Here is an 18,380-nt window from a genome sequence, read left to right as displayed (position 1 = left end):
TCCCATTTCAGTTGAAAGAAACATCATCTTTATATTATAGTTGCTCAAGCCAAAAGCCCTGGAGCCATCTTTGATCCCCTTTTCCCTTCATACCCCAAATCCAAATTCTGTTGTCTCTACCTTCAAAATACATTCCGAATCTAGATACCTTTCTCCACCTCCACTGCCACTATTTTGATTAGAACCACCTCCACTGCCACCATCTCCATTTATCTATACCCTGCCTGCATTTCTGCAATGTCAACAGACTAGTTTCCTTGTTTCAATATTTGCCTATTGTCTCTTTTCATATAGCTATTAAGGTGATCTTGATAAAACATAAGTCAAAACATCACGGCTCTGCTCAGTCTTTTTCAGTGATTCCTGTTTCACCGAAATGAGCCACAATCTCAACTACGACCAGCAAGCCTCTATGTGAGCTGAATCCTTTCCTACTATTCTTTCCCTCATTCACTCTACTCTAGAACCAGTTAATCTCTTCCTAGTCCTTGAACATTCTAGGCATTTGTTCTGTCTTTTCTCTCTGCCCGGAATGGTCTTGCTTAAGATAACTACAAGCCTGACTCCCTCACTTCCGTGAATCTTTGCTCAAGTAGAACTGCCTATAAAGGGAGCTACCCTTGCCTTCCTTAAAGTTTCAACCTGCTGTCCCAATCCCACCGTCCCACTACATCACTTAACTCTGCTCTCTTTTTTCCTACTCGGTATTTCCTACCATACTATCTCCTTTATATGTTTATTATTTTTATTCTTTTGGTCTCTTGCCCCCTGTTTTATGTGGGCAGGGATCTTTATTTTGTTCACTGATATTTCCTGAACTATTACAACAGCACAAAGCAGTGGCATAAAAAAAAACAATTCCCGAGTGAATGTAAAAAAAAAAAAAAATCTATGAGTGCTTGACCTGAGTGTGGCCTTTGACTGGAGAGGAGAGGAATGGCATTTGCAGGCTGGCAGAGGGAGCATCTGGGAAACACCCATGCCTGTGCTTTGAAGGGTGGCAGCATAAGGAAAAGCACATCTCACAATTTTACTTAAAGATTATCCCATAAATTTCCTTCTCACATGAAATATAAATTTTTGAGTCTGAACATCAAGACTCATTTTGCTCTCATTTCTTCTTTGTGTCTTATCTGGCTTCTCCTACTTGGGGGAAAGTTTCCAATCCAAGTATTTCTTCATTTTGGAATTTATTTGAGCTCTCTGATGGGAGCCTGAAAATCTTTCACTATACACTACATTTTTACTTAAAGAAAATTATAGATGTCGTTTAGCTTTCATTCCCTCGATTCTCTCCATCTGACAATTAACTTTCAGATTCCCCAATTATTGTTTGTTTGGGTAATATAACACCCAAGGAGACTCTTGTTTCTCTTCATTTTTCTTCTGAGAGTATGCGTTTTGTGGAGTCAGGAACTCTTAGATGAATCCGGCTTTCTAATTAGGAGTCCTTAATAATATGAAAATAGGGATGAGGTAAAGCTTCTTACAATTGGTGGATTTTGTCAATTTCTGATGAAATTAATATTACAAGTAAGAATTTGAGCCCAGTTAGTTGGAAAGCCCTTTTCAACTTTGCAAGAATTCGCTGAAAAGTTGAGAAATTGACCAGCATCCTTATGAATTTGTAATACAGGCTACAGGATCCTTCTTGAAATTCTGTCTTCCATCTTAAACTTTTTATTTTCCACCATATCATAATGGATTCTGGGCAGTAGGTTGCAAAAAAGGGTTAATACAGCAGGCCTAAAGTTCTGATTTTATAGGACTCTGACACCAAGACTGGCCCTTGGCTTGCATCTGGGAACTCAGCTTTTAAAAAATTTCCTACACTGATATGAGAAATTGCCTAATTGATAAGAGTCCCTTGTTGTGCCTAGACTGTATGTATAAACAATGCAACTTGTGGTGAAAACTTGCTCTCTTTCTGGAAGTCTTATATTTTGGTATTGGTTAGGCTGAAGTGCCTATGTGGCTAACTCTCTAATAAACACTTGTCTCTACTGGGCTTCTCTGGGAAATAACTTCATACATTTCCAGTGCTGGCAAAAGAAGAATTCTCAATGTGTCCTTCCTAGGCATAGAAGGACAGTTCACTGTGATAAATCTTGGCCAGAAGTACTACTATATGCTGGATCCTATGAGCCCTTTAAATGAATCTGCAAACATATGGTAGTCTTGGGAATTCCTCATACAGCAGAAATAGTGCCAAATACTCCTCCTCTCCACAATTTCTTCAAACAATTATCAGTCTTCATGTCTTATAAATTTTCAGGGATTCATGCTCAGGGTACTTATTAAAGTACCTCACTAGAATTACATAAGACTGGAGGCAGTGGCTGGGATAGGGTCACAAAATGAAATTCAGAAGTACTAAGACCATGACCTAGTGGGTTAAATTTATCAGACTAGAAAAAAACTAAGGAAAAGAACCAGAATTTAATACATGTGAAAACAAAATAATTTATAGAAGTCAAGTGTATATAAGAATACATGTTAATTGTTTATTTTAACTAAACAAATATTTATTTAGTACTTACATATTAGTAGTCAGATGGCTTAACTCTTATTTGATAGCAAAATATCATGGGATATTAGAGTCTTTCAAATAGAATTCATAAAATCAAATGCCTGGAAGGGCACACAGTTAACATAAATGCACGGTACAGGCCATAAACAAGGTAATAGCTGTTAAACTGCTCTAACACTTTCTAGCCACTACCTTTATACCTCAAACAAAATAAAGTGAGACATAGTGGTGGTTACCTATGACAGATGTGTTTTCAACCCCTGCTCTAAACTGTAATCATCATCAGTAAAGGAAAGCTGTCCAGATACTGATATTAACTGATTCTATTAGTTAGATTATGGATATGAAGTAATTTTAATGTAAAGGTACTATAATTATCATATTCTATTAGATGGATTATGGATATAAGTAGTTTAAACATAAAGAACATCAGGCTGTAGGGGATTGAAGTGGAGGAAAAATAAATTGTAGCTAAATACTTCGAAATATTGCTTATTTACGGTAAAGGAGAATGATATAATTTTCTAGAAAAAGAAAGGGAAGACTTAGTCTAACTTGCCATAAGGAACCATACTTACCATTATCCAATGTCTTTTTAAAACACATTCATTCTATTCCAATCTCCTGCCTGCTTTTTAACCAGCTATTCTGGTAAGTCATGGATAAAGAGCCCATCTAGTTTTGACATTTCTATAAAGTGCCATCTAAGACAGGCAAAAGTGAGCTTAAATAAAAGTTTCCTAGTTTTTTTAACACACAGCCAAAATTCTGAAGATTGAGAGAAAAACTGCATTTTTCTTTCTTTCTTTCTTTCTTCTTCTTTTTTTTTTTTTTACTTAAGGAGGTTATTTAGCAGAGTGGTTATAAGCACACATTTACTTTGGACTCAGACTGACGTTGCCTCAAATTTCTATTCTACATTCTTGTGTAATCTTGGAGAAGTTACTCAGCCTCTGTAAATTCCCATTTCTTCATCTGTGAAATGGTGAAAACACTTTCCACTTACATATGTAAAGTTCCTAGTGTGACATAAGTAGTCAGTAAAATGTGGTGGTGGTGGTGGTGGTGATTATGATAATGGTAGTGGTGGTATTGGCAGTGATGGTGATGGTGGAAAAGATGGTTGTAGTACTAACCTGAAGAATGCTTCGAAATTTTTAAAAGGCAGTGGAAATTATTTTTAGGTGAACTCCAAAGGGAAAAACCATTGCAAAACCAGATCAACAGTAGTTGCTCAAGGATATGGGGGTATGCGAGCAGCCTGCTTAGCCATCCCTTCTCCTTCCATCTGCCCACATTTGTGACCCCAGCTATTTACCATGGAACTCCAGTATTCAGCCAAGCAGAGTTTGAAAACCTATGGCAAGAGATGACAAAGAAATGGCAAGATAATGTTTGCTTACTTTAGATCTAAGGGAGGTTTAATGTTTCTAGGAGGTAGACTTGGGACAGGCGGTTGTGGTGGGTGAGATGCTGGCAATGGTGGTTGGCTGGCTGGATGGGATGGTGGAGGTGGTGGTAGGGATGTAGTTGAGTAAGATGTTTGGCCTTTGCTGGTACCTAAGAAGCAGAGAAAAAAAAATACCACGAATTAAGATAAATCTTCAAAACACAAGAGCTGGCTATTCCAAGTATGCAGAAATGCGCATCTTAAATATAAAAATGTGAGAAATGCATCCTAAGTTAAATTATTGCTTTAAAGAATCTAATATTCAAAGTATCACAGAACATGCCATTTTAAATGTTCTATTTTTCAGATATATTGAGGTATAATTGACAAATAAAATTATAAAATAGTTAAAGTGTATAATACAATGGTTTGATATACATATATATATTTTTTGAAAGGTTTTCCATCCATTGAGTTAATCAACATATCCACTCATGTATTTATCTTTTTGTGGGGCAGAAGGTGAGAATACTTAAGTTCTAGTCTCTTAACAAATTTCAGTTATGCAATACAGTGTTAACTCTAGTCACCATGTTTTATTCTAGATCTCAGACCTTATATATCTTATAACTGAAAATTTGGACCCTTTGATCAGTCTCTTCCTATTTTCTTCATCCTAGCCCCTGACAGCCATCTTCCTACTCTCTGTTTCTATGAGTTTGACTTTTTTGGTTTTGTTTTTTAGATTACACAGATCATTGAACCACGCATTTGCTTGTCTTTGTTTGCGTTTCTGGCTTATTTCACTAGTGTAATGCCCTCTAAATTCATCCATGTTGTCAAAAATGACATGATTTCCTTCTTTTTTTAAGGCTGAATTATATTCCATTTTATACATCTATTACATTTTCTTTATCCACTGATGGACATTTAGGTCCTCGGCTGTTGTGAATAATTCTGCTATAAATATGGGAGTAGAACCATCTCTTTGGGATAATTTTTTGTTGCTTCTAGATATATACACAAAAGTGGGATTGTGGGATCATAAGGTGTTCAAGGAAAGTCTATAGTGTTTTCCATAGTGGCTGTGCCAGTTTATTCCTAACAGTATATATAAGTGTTCCTTTTTCTTCACTTCCTGGAACTTGTTGTCTCTTGTCTTTTTGATAATTGACATCCTATCCTATGTGTGAGATGATATCTCACTGTGCTTTTGATTTGCATTTCCATGATGATTAGCGATGTGGATACACATTCCTTTTTCTTTTTGTGAGATAGATAAGTTCTTTAATTCCCACTACTAAAAAGAATTTCTCTTACCTTGTTAAGAAAAATTGTAACAATTGTTAAATCTAGGTGTAGAGTACATGGGTGAAAAAATGCACAATAAAAAATAAAAACAAAACAAAACAACAACAAAAAAGAATTTCTCTTACTTTTTCTGAGCTTTTGTAAACAATAGTTTTAATATTTCGGACTTCGTGAAGAAGTCTACATCAACTTTTTTTTTTCATCAACTTTAATATCACATTCTTTATGATTTTTAAAATGTAGATGATGTTTCATTGGGCTCATTATTTTAGACCAAAGAGGTATAGTTTTTGTGTCTGCTCTCATGGGTAATACATTCTTCCTTGTTTTCAATGATTTCCTTGAATCATTAATGGGAAGATTTTGTTTCAGGTATGATTTCTAAACATTGAAATATATTCAACAACCTCACAAATAAATCATACATACAGATTATGTATGATTTATGTAAAGATTATAATATAAAGATAAGCAAAACTAATAAACATCAATCACCCATAATCCCATCATCCAGCAATAGCTCCTGAGGCACTTGTATTTTAAAATAAAACATTTTGGGCAGCCCTGGTGGCCCAGCAGTTTAGCGCCGCCTTCAGCCCGGGTATGATCCTGGAGACCCGGGATCGAATCCCACGTCAGGCTCCCTGCATGGAGCCTGCTTCTCCCTCTGCCTGTGACTCTGCCTCTCTCTCTCTGTGTCTGTCATGAATAAATAAATAAATAAATAAATAAATAAATAAATAAATAAATAAATAAATAAATAAAATCTTAAAAAAAATAAAACATTTTAATGCAAACATACAGCACGGAGTAAAATGGAACCATTTTGCTATTTTGTTATCAGTATTTTTATTTTTCTCAACATCATAAATATCATTCTGGGTTAATCTAATTACAAGGTAATTTTTAGTAACTGGGCAATTTTTCTTTATGCAGCTCTTACCATGATTAAAAAAAACCCACTAAGGCTCTCATAATGACTATTTGTATTAATTCCTTTCCTTTTTGATGTAATAAGATGTCTTAGTCTTTGCACATATTTAAAGATTTGTCCTAGAATGAATTCCATTAAGTGGAAATGCTGGGTCAAACAACATTTTTTAAAACTTTTGACACAAAATATCAAATTGTCTTCCAGAGAGACAGCAACTGATAGCTCCACTGACTGACAGTATATAAGAGTGTTTTCATATATTTTTGCCCTCATTGCCATTATTATGTTTTGACTTTTTCACAATTTATGGAAAAAATTCTACCTTTTGTTTTAATTTCATTTGTATCAGAACATCAATATCAAATACTGAAAACTTACAACATTTAAGATGTTTCTTTTGCGTTTACTTTCATTCACACACACACACACACAACTACTGCTTGAAAAAATTATTGATTTTCTATTTAGTAGATGTATGTAAGTTTTTGCTTTCTTTCTTTTCCTTTTCCAATGTAGCATAAGCGTAACTTTTTTTAGGGGGGGGATTAAATCCATGTTCATTGTTTTCATTATCATGACTCGGTAAATATTATTTTTTGTTGAATCAAGCAGTGCACTATGATTACATTTCTTTTCTCATTCAACTTATTGTTTTCCTGGAATTAATAACTGTCTTGTCATTTGGGAAGATTTTTCTTTGGAGCTCTTACTTCCCACAATTTCCAATAGTGCTGTAAAATACCTTTAAACATTTTCTACAAAACCAAACCTGTCAGATAAGGAATTGGTTCCAGTATACCATCCCTGTCTATTTGCTCTATTGTGACCTGGTTGCTTTTAAGGTCTGCCACACAAGTGACATTCTGAGATTTCTTTCTGCCAGTGTCAGGGCTCTGATATATTTAGAGAATGCATTGTGATAGAGTCTTAGATCCAAAACCAAAGTGCCTGAGTTTAAATCCTGGCTCCACCACCTACCTTCTGGGTGACTTGGAGTTACTTCTGGTTTCATCTGGGAAATGAAGATCATAATAGTGCCACCTCATTGGGTTACGGTAAGGATTTTAGACTTACTACATATAAAGCATTTAGGACAGTACCTGACATATAGTAAATTGAACATTTTTTAGAGATTTTATTTATTTATTCATGATAGACACAGAGAGAGTCTAAGGAGAAGCAGGCTCCCTGCAGGGAGCCCGATGTGGGACTTGATCCCAGGATCCCGGGATCATGACCTGAGCTAAAGGCAGATTCTCAACCACTGAGTCACCTGGGTGCCCCGTAAGTTGAACATTTTATTTTTTTTCAACAAATATTTATTGAATGCTTACTATGTGTCAAGCTCTGTTTAGGCACTAGGATACAATAGAAAAAAATGGACACAAATTTCTGCTCTTATGGGTTTGGGAAGATAGATAAAAATGAAAAATATCTAAGTAGAATACATATAAAATTATGAGAAGTGCTATAAATGGTGGAAAGACTATGTTGGCATCTCTTCCCTACTCTGCATTCAGTGACCTCACTATGGTAGACTGAATTTGAGCATAAAGGGAGTATTTAGCTCCTGGAAATAGACAAGAACCACAAATTTCAGCTTTATTGTTTTGTTGATTGTTAGATTTAAGAAAGTGATGGAGAAAATGCTTATAATGCAGATTAAATTTAAAAGTATGTTGTTTCTGTAACTATTACATGATGAAGAGCATAAAACATTCAGAAAATATTTTCCAGTATTTGAAAGCTATTACACAACTCAGCAAAGTAGTCATTCACATCATTGGCAAATGAGTGAAGTTCTGACATAGATCTTTATTGTTTTACAGTCATCTTGTTAACATAAATGAAAATAGCAATCAACATTCAGGTTGGAACTACACTCATTCCTTAATTGCAACCATAGGTTGACTACAGGTAGTCAAGAAATTGCCAAGAAATTAGCAAAAATCAACGGTTGGCTCTGTGGAATTTTCAATAAAGAATATTGTTTGGCTTATTCGTATTTATATTATTATGCACTATGCATCTTTTATATCAATAAAATTTTTTACATACGTATATATACATAACACACATACACGGCAGTTTCTCTTAGAGAACTAGTTCAAAATTTACCAGCATCCAATTGCTTCTATGTAAAAAATTCATAGGTCCTTTTGGCTCTTTCATGAATAGAATGTGTCTGTATCTCCCGGCTTTGCTTTGACCCTTTCTGATTTTATGCGTTGTGCATTTGAATTATGTGTATCGCCTAGTTTCCCTAAATATGAAGTTTGTTTTTCTTGTCCTCCTAATTTTAGAGCAATGTTTTTGAGAGGAAAAGGGGTGCACTCTTGAAAAACATTTTGTTTTAGTTTTACATGTTTCTGAGCACCACTGAGGTCAATTTTTTCATCTTCATAACCATGTTTCATTTTAGTTGTATTATCTGTTCAAGTCCTTTGTTTTTAAAGTAGTATTTGCTTTTTCTTAGTGGCTATTAGGACCTCTTTATTAAGGGTATTCATCTTTTTGCCACCTTCATGGACAAACTGAATGTAGTAATTGGGCTGCTTTGGCTTCTGCTTCTGGGTGTTCATATCAAAAAGCTCTCCAACAATGAAAAGGAAAAAAATAAACCAAAAAACAAACTAAAAACAAAACAAAAGAAAAAAAAACATACCATTGCCTCAATCAATCGAACCCCAAATCTTCAAAACCTTTGAAGGAAATATAGTACTTTACTGTAAGTTATCTTAAAGGGTCAGTGGCAGGGTTTTAAATACATATATAAAAAGCTTCTTAATTCCTTCTAGATAGTTTTGCCTCATTCCAAAGCTTTCATTGTGGCAATTTTTAAAAACATTACCCTCTCTCTTCATGTTCTCTTCTTACTATTCCAGTCCTCTTACTAGTTCAGAGGTTTAAAACATGCTCAGGCCCTCCACTGCTGACTTGTGGGGCACCTGTCAAGTACAAGGCTCACAAGAATTGCTCATCTTTTCTTTTAGCAGCTATTTGAGGGTGGGGGGAACTTTGGCGTAGAGAGAATTAGTTTCCCCACAAATCTGACAAATAAAATTTCTAAACTGATTACATTTATGTTAGAAATATTTTTCCCATTTCATTTTTGTCCTCAGTAAAGTTAAACTTTTTGACATATAGGACTTACTACTTTTTCTCTACTGCAGTGAGTAAATTCTTTTTATATATAGTTTCTATCACTAGAGTTATGTTTGAGAAAGTCTTCCTTATCCTGAGAACACATAATTATTATTATTTTTAAAGATTTTATTTTATTTTTAAAAACGATTTATTTATTTGAGAGAGAGAGAGTGCATAAGCCCGAGGTGGGGGGTGGGAAGGGTGGGGAGGAGCAGAGAGAAAAGCAGACTTCCCACGGAGCAGGGAGCTCAATTTGGGGCTCAATCCCAAGACCCTGAGATCATGACCTGAGCTGAAGGCAGACCCTTAACTGACTAAGCCACCCAGGCACTCCTAAAGATTTTATTTTTAAGTAATCTCTACACCCAATGTGGGGCTTGAGCTCACAAACCTGAGATCAAGAGTTGCATGCTCCACGAATGAGCCAGCCAGGAATCCGGAGAACACATAATTATTAACCTCACATTTTTTTCTACTTCTTTTTTGGACTCATTTTTTTACATTTAACTCTTTGAAATGATTAATAATTTATTTTGGAGTTAGATGTGAGACCGTGATCTAGTGTCATGTTTTTTTTTTTTTTTTAAGCATTTATTTATTCATAAGAGACACAGGGAGAGAGGCAGAGACATAGGCAGAGGCTCCCTGCAGGAAGCCTGATGCGGGACTCGATCCCAGGACCTCGAGATCACGACCTAAGCCAAGGCAGATGCTCAACTGCTGAGCCACCCAGGCGTCCTAGTTTTATGGGTTTTGTTGCTGTTGCTATTGTTCTTAGATCATTTATTACGTGTCCCAGCACCATTTATCTAATGAGCTATTACTTACTGACTTGAAATGCCTCTTTTATCATAGAATAAACATTAAAAATCCTAGTGAATTTGACAGATGAAAATGACATCTTATTTTAATTTATAAAAAATACGGTCTGATAGATTCCTAAATAATTTGAAAGCTGTACTCACAGGGAATAAGCCACTGTGAGTGGAAATTAATAAACTCTTGTCTAAACAGAAGAAAAATGTTTATCATCCATCTGTGACTTATCTTTTCATGGAAAATATTTTGATAAGCCAGGGGTGTTACCATATGGAAATGATCTAAGGCCTGGAGGTGAGAAATTTTAGATATGTTTTGGGGAACAATGAACTGGAAACACCAAAAACTGACTCACCCAAAACCCATGTACTACTTTTTCATCTTTACATGGGCTGATGAGACTTTCTGATGGGGCATCTGTGGTGGGCCCCTGTCGTCCTGCTTGCCTGACATCTATTCTCCTTTCCTTAGTTACAATAACGCGAGCTACCCACAAAGGGGAGTGCTTGCTTTCCCACTGGACTTAGACCTCCAAGGAGGCCCCCTTTGGCATTGCCAGCATCTATCTCACCACCACCAGGGCAGGGTTTGCCTGAGGATGTAGCAGAGCTAAAGGAAGGCACAGCTAAGAGACAGTAAGGGACTGTTTGGATTTTTTAAAAAACTACGTTTCAAAAATTGTCGATAATTTGAAAGGCATAGTGAGGCCCTACACTAATTGTTCAAATGTTTTGTTCCTCTTCGAGTTTGGGAGACCATACACAAAAGTCTTCCTATGTTATTCAAGTGTTTAGCAGTGAAAGATTTTGCTTTGCAAAATCTGCAGTCACTTTCAAATACTACAAGGGATTTATTTGCATGTATACAAAATAATTCTATGGAAAAATATTTTAGTTTTTCAGAAAAAAAAGGGAAACTTATCTTAATGTAATCTGATTGGCTTAAAAATCTCTATTCGGACTTTATAAAGTATGCTAAAATATAATTAATAATACTGGAATTCTTAAAAAGAAAAATCTAGCTGGGTGTGATGGAAAGAAGAGAGTGGATATATAAAGAAGAAACAGAAACACTATAACTACAGGAAATTTCTGGGATTGGTGGTAACAATGTTTAGTAATCCCTTTATTTTCCTACCAGGCATCATTCTAGGTATTTTACATATTCAATTTTATTTAATCTTTATAACAATCCTCTGGGGTTTAAATTCTTATCCAGTTTCCATTTGACAGTTAAGAAAACTACCCACGTTCAGAGAGTTTGTAAGCACTAGAAAAGTCATTCAAACTTTGAACCCTACTCAATTTCTTATGCTGTCTATGTCTTACTCCCTTTCTGCTATGTTCTGCTGCTCAAGGAAAGAACGTAGACATTTCCAATGCACACGTTAACACACTTTCCAGAGATCTGAGTGTAAGTCTAGCTTTTTGGATCGATAACGTTTCCTCTTAGTGTGATTTTGTATGACTATTTTCTGTTTCATGTAGGGCAGAAATTGCTCTGGAGACTCTAAAGTAATTCTGAAGCATGTACTCACCTATGTGGGTATTTTAGATGCTAAATTTATAATTTGATTTGGGAAACCAGATAGCAGGAAAGTAGACATTCAAGTGCTAGTGGAAAATGGACCTTTAAAGGTAGATGACTGACACAATCAAGCAAAGAAAAAATAGTCTCAAGAAATGAAATTGAAGAATTCAAAATGCAGTAAAAAAAAAAAAAGGACTTAGAAGCAATTAAATAAAATAAAGGAAAAAAAACAAGTTTAGAGTTTACTGGGCATCAAGAATTAAGGATATGAGTTGAAAGACAACACTCTGAATCAATCTACCGTGAGTCTTATCCCTCAAAGCTCATGAGATGTTGTATACGTGGCCTGTGGCTTTAGAATATTGGATCTGACATGACCATTTGGAGCTCCTCAAAGAATGGTAGGATTGTGCATGGATGTGGGCCTCTCGGTACACAGAGCTGCTCTACCGGATGGTGCAGAACAAACGGGTGGTGGTAAACTAATCAGGGGAATTTACAACCTACCGCCCACCCTCATCCCAAGACAGAATTGCAGAACTGTGTTCCTGGATATTTTGACAGTGTTCGAGGCTTTAAGAAGGAGATATGGGGCATTTTGCTAAAAGGTCAAGTGGGAGCTTGACTTACATCTTGCTGTAAGCTTTGAACTTCCACCAGAGATGTAATAAGTTTAATAATCAAATATTCAACCATAATAAAAAATGGGAGTATTGGCAAAAATGAGAGAGAACTATTTTTGTACAAGGGAGCAGTTCATACTGGTTGCAGAATAAATGGGGGAAAGATGAGAATGAAAGAGAAAGACATAAAAGCACAAAAATAGTTCTCAAGAATTTGGGAGGTTACCAACATCTGATTTAATTTTCATCATCTTTTTTTTTTTTTAAGATTTATTTCTTAATTTTGTAAAGCAGAGGAGGGGCAGAGGTAGAGAGAGTATCAAGCAGATTCTTAACTGAATGCGGAGCCTGATGCAGGGCTCAGTCTCATGACGCCGAGATCATGACCTGAGCCAAAACCAAAAGTCAGATGCTCAACCGGCTACACCACCTAGACGCCCCAACAAATTCTCATCTTCTTGAATTTTAGAGCCTCTGAAGAGGCTCTAAAACTCTTAAAAGAAACAGAATCGAGAGGGAAGAAAAAAAGGGGTGGGGGAAGATGAGGGGATGATTAACAAAAACACAAAGTGGGCAGTAGTGTACTCCTATTAGAGAAAACGCAGCAAACAAAAGTTCACAAACTTTGCACTTCGCAGTTTTTTGGTGAGCCAAATACTGGTTCTAGATATTGTCACAATGCTCTTGTAACATGAAGATCTATGAGAACTCAGGAAACCTACCCCATAGGTTTTGATATTTATGACTTTTTAAAAAAGATTTTATTTATTTATTCGTGAGAGACACACACACACACACACACACAGAGAGAGAGAGAGAGAGAAAAGAGGCAGAGACAGGTAGAGGGAGAAGCAGACTCCACAGAGGGAGCCTGATGTGGGACTCGATCCTGGGACTCTAGGATCACACCCTGGCCGAAAGCAGGCGCTAAACTGCTGAGCCACACAGGGATCCCAATGTTTATGACTTTTGAGTAAGAAGCTACCTATAGCCTTCATGTCCCAAGAGGTCTAAGGAACATCTGGGGGTGTGGTTCTCTAGCTCCTTTACAAAACCAAGGACGTTATATCATACTGCCCACAACTGTCCCCAAGCCCTTACACTAAACTAGGTACTTCTAACTTTGGTTTTCTTGGGATGTCTTGAATTGGGCCAGAGCATTTTGTCTCTGGCAAATCAGTTAACTAACCTCCATGTGGTTTCGTTTTTCTGTCTGTCCCCAGCAGTAGTAGCATGATCCCAACTACTTCATAAACGTTTAAGGATTAGATGAGCTGATACACATGAAAACATCTTGAAAAGTCCAAACTGTTGTATAAACATCATAGATGATCCCACAAGGATGAGGGGTGCCGCAAATAAAATCATTGCTAAGTTACCTTGACCTAAGATATTTTGAAATCATTTATAAAGTTCGTTTTGTTTATTTGGGAATTATTACATGCCTGCCCCAGGATTTAGCCATTGAACTGGCAACTCGGAATAGAGACTTCTATTTTCTTTGGGCCCCTGCGTAGGCACCTAACTATTGCCCATCCAAAGGGAAGAGAAGCTCTAGCAGCTGTTTGGCATTTTCAGAGTCTGGACTGGTGAACTCTGCATGAGGTAATTTTACAACAATCTAGGTGCACACTTAGAACCACTAGCAGCTACACACCCGTGCACATTCATTTACACCTAACCGAACATGAACTTTCTCAGGACCACATATCACTGAGATTTTATCACATTTACTATAATGGCTGTTTCAAAACTCCCCACATTTCTGGACCTCACTCATGCCTTCCTCTTTCACCACAGACAACTTTGCCTTTTGTTTCACTAAGAACAGGGAGAGCACGCCTACTGCTTACTCCCTGCTTGCCCTTCATTCTAACTTATTGAAATCTCCTTCTATCTTGCTCGTCCTCTTTCTCTTTGCCCTTGATTCTCTGGAAAAAAATGTCACTCTTCCTTCCTCGCACTAGTTGGCATTGTTGATTCTTATCAGTACCAGTTTCCTTATAGATCCTGCTCTGTTAACCATGGACTCCTTCATTTGCACTGAGCAAAATAATTTCTTAAGCACTTACTATGGGCTCTGGGTGGTGTGTTTCATCTTTCAGGAGTATGTCTCATCTTAAACATGGTCAGTCTTCTCCACTCTGAAGGACACAACAATTTTCTTTCTTACCTTTGCCCTCTAGTCTATTACTAGCTGCTTTTCCCTCCTTCCCTTTACAGTCAAACTTCCTGGAACAAAAGCCTGTGTTGGCCACTTCTGTATCTTTATTTTGCTTGAGTGGCTTCATGGCAGAGCAAAGAATGGAGGGGCTTGGGGAGGTGTGGGTTTGAGTTCAGACTCCACCACATTTGTGATAACCTGCAGTTGCTTATTACTCTGTTTGGGGCCTTGAGTAAGTTGCTTGATTTCTCCAATCTTTATTTTCTCATCTGTGAAGTGGTCATATACAACCACCTTGTAAAAGCACCTGACCACACTGTAACACTCAATAAATATTCCTACTCTTCTGAGCTGTTATTTGAGCTGGCTACATTGATACACAGCATCTACCCACCTCAACTGTGAACAAAACAAAACACCTTTTCCCCAAGCCAATCATGCCTGGTTCTTGTTCTGTTAGGACATCTTAGGGAGGGTGAAGAATCAGGAGGCTTAGCTTTAAATCCTTAGAACCATCCCATTAGGTGCCCAAACAAACAAACAAACAAACAAACATTACTTTCACTTTACTGATTCCTACACATGCCAGAAACAATTTTTGACATGGGAAGAGGAATGGTTTGGTAAAAGGAAGAGCTGTGCTGGGGTCATTCAGACTTGGGTTTGACTACCAATCCCAACCAGCACTAGCTATGGTACACTGGTGAACTTACTTCGCTTCTTTGGGTTTCTATTCCTTGCCTGTTGTATTGAAACTCTGGATTCCTAACTTGCAGGATGGTTATAGAATGAGATATAGTATGTCTGCCTGACCAGCTTATAGCAGGTGTTCTACTTATGAATTATCCCAGACCCTGAAACTGTTATGTTTGTTCTATATGGAACAGACTCTTGTTAAACCCCTGAGGGCACATTTGTTTCCATCTGCATAGAAAGAATAGGATAATCATATTCTTGCAACTTAAAAAAAAAGTTTTCTGAACTGCCATTTGTGCCTGAAACCACATGCTAATCACTGTACATCTGGCCATTCTGTGGAAAGCAAGGTTCTGAAAGGCCACCTGCCCTTTGAAATGTAGTGTGGTTGTACTGCCCTTCCACACTGTGAACACCCATGCGACCTGACGCCGCTCAGGGAGCTCTCCATTTGTACATAGAGTACTTACATGTGGTTTCTTACACTAATTTTATTTTCTTTAAAATTCTCAAAATCAATTAATTAATCTAGTAATCTTTTTATTTATTTTCTTCCTAGTTACACAATAACCTTCTGAGGGTACTTCTCCACTGTCAATATCTGTGTGTACCCAACACTTCACATCTATTGTACACAGTAGGGCACTTAATGTTTACTGTTTTGGACTTTCTTTTTCCTTTATCCTTTTCCCTTTAGTAAAAAAACAAACTAATTTAAGACAGTTCATGGTAAAACAAATATATATACGGTAAGGCATTTAAGAAAATACAAGGAGGAATATCAAAAAGAAAATATCAATTCTAGATCCCATCCCTCAGTCCCCACCCCAAACACAAGTGTTACCAGTCTTTCAAGAACTTTACATCTTTCAAGAAATATTCCATTTTTTTTTGTACACAAATGAGACCATGGTAAATATATTATTCTGTATTTTGCTTTCTGGATTTAAGAAAGAGATTGTTCTATATTGTGACAAATAAGGCAATCACTTTTTTTCATAGCTGTGGAGCTTTACATACATTATATTTATCATGGTTTATTTGACCAGTTTAATTATTGATGGAAATTTAGGTTATTTAAAAAACTTTATTGAGGTGGGGTCACCAGGGGGAGCGGTCTCCCACATTGGGGGGAGGGAGTACAGCCCGGCAGGGGGAGGGGGTGCGGGTAAGAAAAGAAAAAAAAACTTTATTGAGATATAATTCGATAAATATACTAATTTAAGGTGCACAACTCAATGGTATTTATATTTTATAGTTGTGTAAGCATCAACATAACCTAATTTTAGAACATATGAATCACCACAAAAATAAACACTGTACCTGTTAGTAGTCACTCCCTATCCCTGCCCTCCTCCCACTGCTGTAGGCAACCAGTATTTTTTTTTTTTTTTTTTTTTTTTTTGGCAACCAGTAATCTACTTTCAGTCTCTATAGATTTGTCTATTCTGTCCATTTTGCATTAATAGAATCATACAATATGTAGTCTTCTGTGACTGGCTTCTTTCACTAAATTCTTTTTGCAGTTCAATCATGTTGTAGGAGATATCAATACTTTATTCCTTTTATTTATAGCTGAATTATAATCCACTGCATGGATAATGCATTTATTTATTTTCCAGATGGTAGACATTTGAGCTGTTTCCACTTTTTAGCTATTATAAATAATGCTGGTATGGACATTCATGTACGAGTCTTTTGTAGACATATGTTTTCATTTCTCTTGGATATATGCCCAGAGTAGAATTGTTTGACCATTTGAGGGACTCTTATTTCTTGATATTTTTCTATTATTAGACCATTACTACTACAAGACCATTCTTGTATCTCTGTCTTTGTCCACAAGTTTAAATACATCTGTAATATCAATTTTTAGAAAGTGGAATTGGTGAGTCAAAAAAACCCAAACATTAAAACAATTTGGTAAATGATGCTTTTTAGTATTACCAATTCATTTGTCTTCTAGCTCAAGAGGAGAATATCTGTTTTACAATAACCTCATTAACATTCTGCATTATACTTTTTAAAAGTCTTTAACAATTATGGTGGGTAAAGAAATGATACTACATTTTAACTTGCATTTCTATGTTTATAAATTTGACTAAGAATCTTTTCATATGCTTATATGACGTTCTATTTATGTGTGTATCTGTGTGTCTCCTTTATATAGAATATTTGAGGTATATATAGCATTCTATTTAGTTAAATAGTTGAAAAAAGAAAACATTATCTATGATTGGAATTTTCTCTGATATAGAATATCATTTATAATACAGGCATATAAGTAGATAATGCCATTTATGTCAAATTATCTCAAAAATTTTCAGAAGATCCCCAGCGGCCTTCAAAGGTAGGACTTGAAACTTCTGTGTCACAGGCTTAGAACACCTACTTTTACAGAATTTTTCCATGCCCTAATTCAAAGTCATCTGTTCTTATCTTCAAAGGATTTGTAAACCCATAGTGGATGGGGAAATTTTGAAAATCAATGTAGTTGAAAAGAAAACGCTGTAACTGTATTAGTAAGAAACACTTTACTTTGAAAGCAAGCTGCCAAGAAAATGTTGGACAGCTTAGAGTAGCCCATCAAAATGGAAAGAAAAGTAATACTGAAACATCAGTGTTTACAAAGATAATTAAAGCAGAAATTGGATGAATATGAAGTAGAGATCAAAACAATATGTTGATCAATTAGAGGAAAATAAGTAAGAAAGGATTCACTATCTTAACTTCTCTTTGTCAGACCTAACTTTAACATTTAGGGTCTCTGAATACTTTCTTTATTCTTAAAAATTCAAAAAAAAAAAATTCACTCCCCCAATCACTTTGTTGACTACTCCTTTGTTGTCTATATAACCATTCATATAATTACATGTAATTATATATCAAATATATCAAATGTAAATTGTTCTCATAAATGATTTTATTTTCAATTCATAAAACAACATGAAATTCAAATTACTAGGCAGTAATTTGATGGAAGATTGATGACTTTTGAATCTCTCCTTTCCTACATCCTTTCCTAAAGAATGTAAAGTGCAATTTTAAAAGAAAAAAAAAACATCTTTTTTTTGGTCAGACGCTCATAAGTTACCAAGTGCCTCTTGCTCTAAGATAAACATATTTTGGTCAGAAGACAATAACAGTATTCTTTTTTTCAAATACTAAAAGTTTTTTTAAAAGTATACTCATATATGGGAGCAAAGAAAGTACTAGAACTTAAGTTTTAGAAACAT

At 36.0% G+C, this 18,380-nt stretch overlaps 1 protein-coding gene across 5 annotated transcripts in view; it reads right to left on the bottom strand.

The window, feature by feature from the left end:
* The window catches only part of FYB1 (FYN binding protein 1), a 151,200-nt gene that overhangs the window by 42,919 nt on the left and 89,901 nt on the right, over window positions 1-18,380 (bottom strand). For all 5 annotated transcript variants that reach the window (XR_013378604.1, XM_077896161.1, XM_077896159.1 and 2 more), the window contains exon 3: window positions 3,934-4,090. Coding sequence is in view for 4 of the 5 variants with exons in the window: in XM_077896161.1 (XP_077752287.1) it covers window positions 3,934-4,090 (157 nt within the window). In the remaining variant the exon portion in view is untranslated. The remainder of the gene's footprint in view (window positions 1-3,933; window positions 4,091-18,380) is intronic.

Source organism: Canis aureus, chromosome 4 (genome assembly GCF_053574225.1).
Source record: "Canis aureus isolate CA01 chromosome 4, VMU_Caureus_v.1.0, whole genome shotgun sequence".
Lineage (NCBI taxonomy): Eukaryota > Metazoa > Chordata > Mammalia > Carnivora > Canidae > Canis > Canis aureus.
Note: the sequence above shows the minus strand (reverse complement) of the source record. Positions and strands in the feature narration are given on the sequence as shown.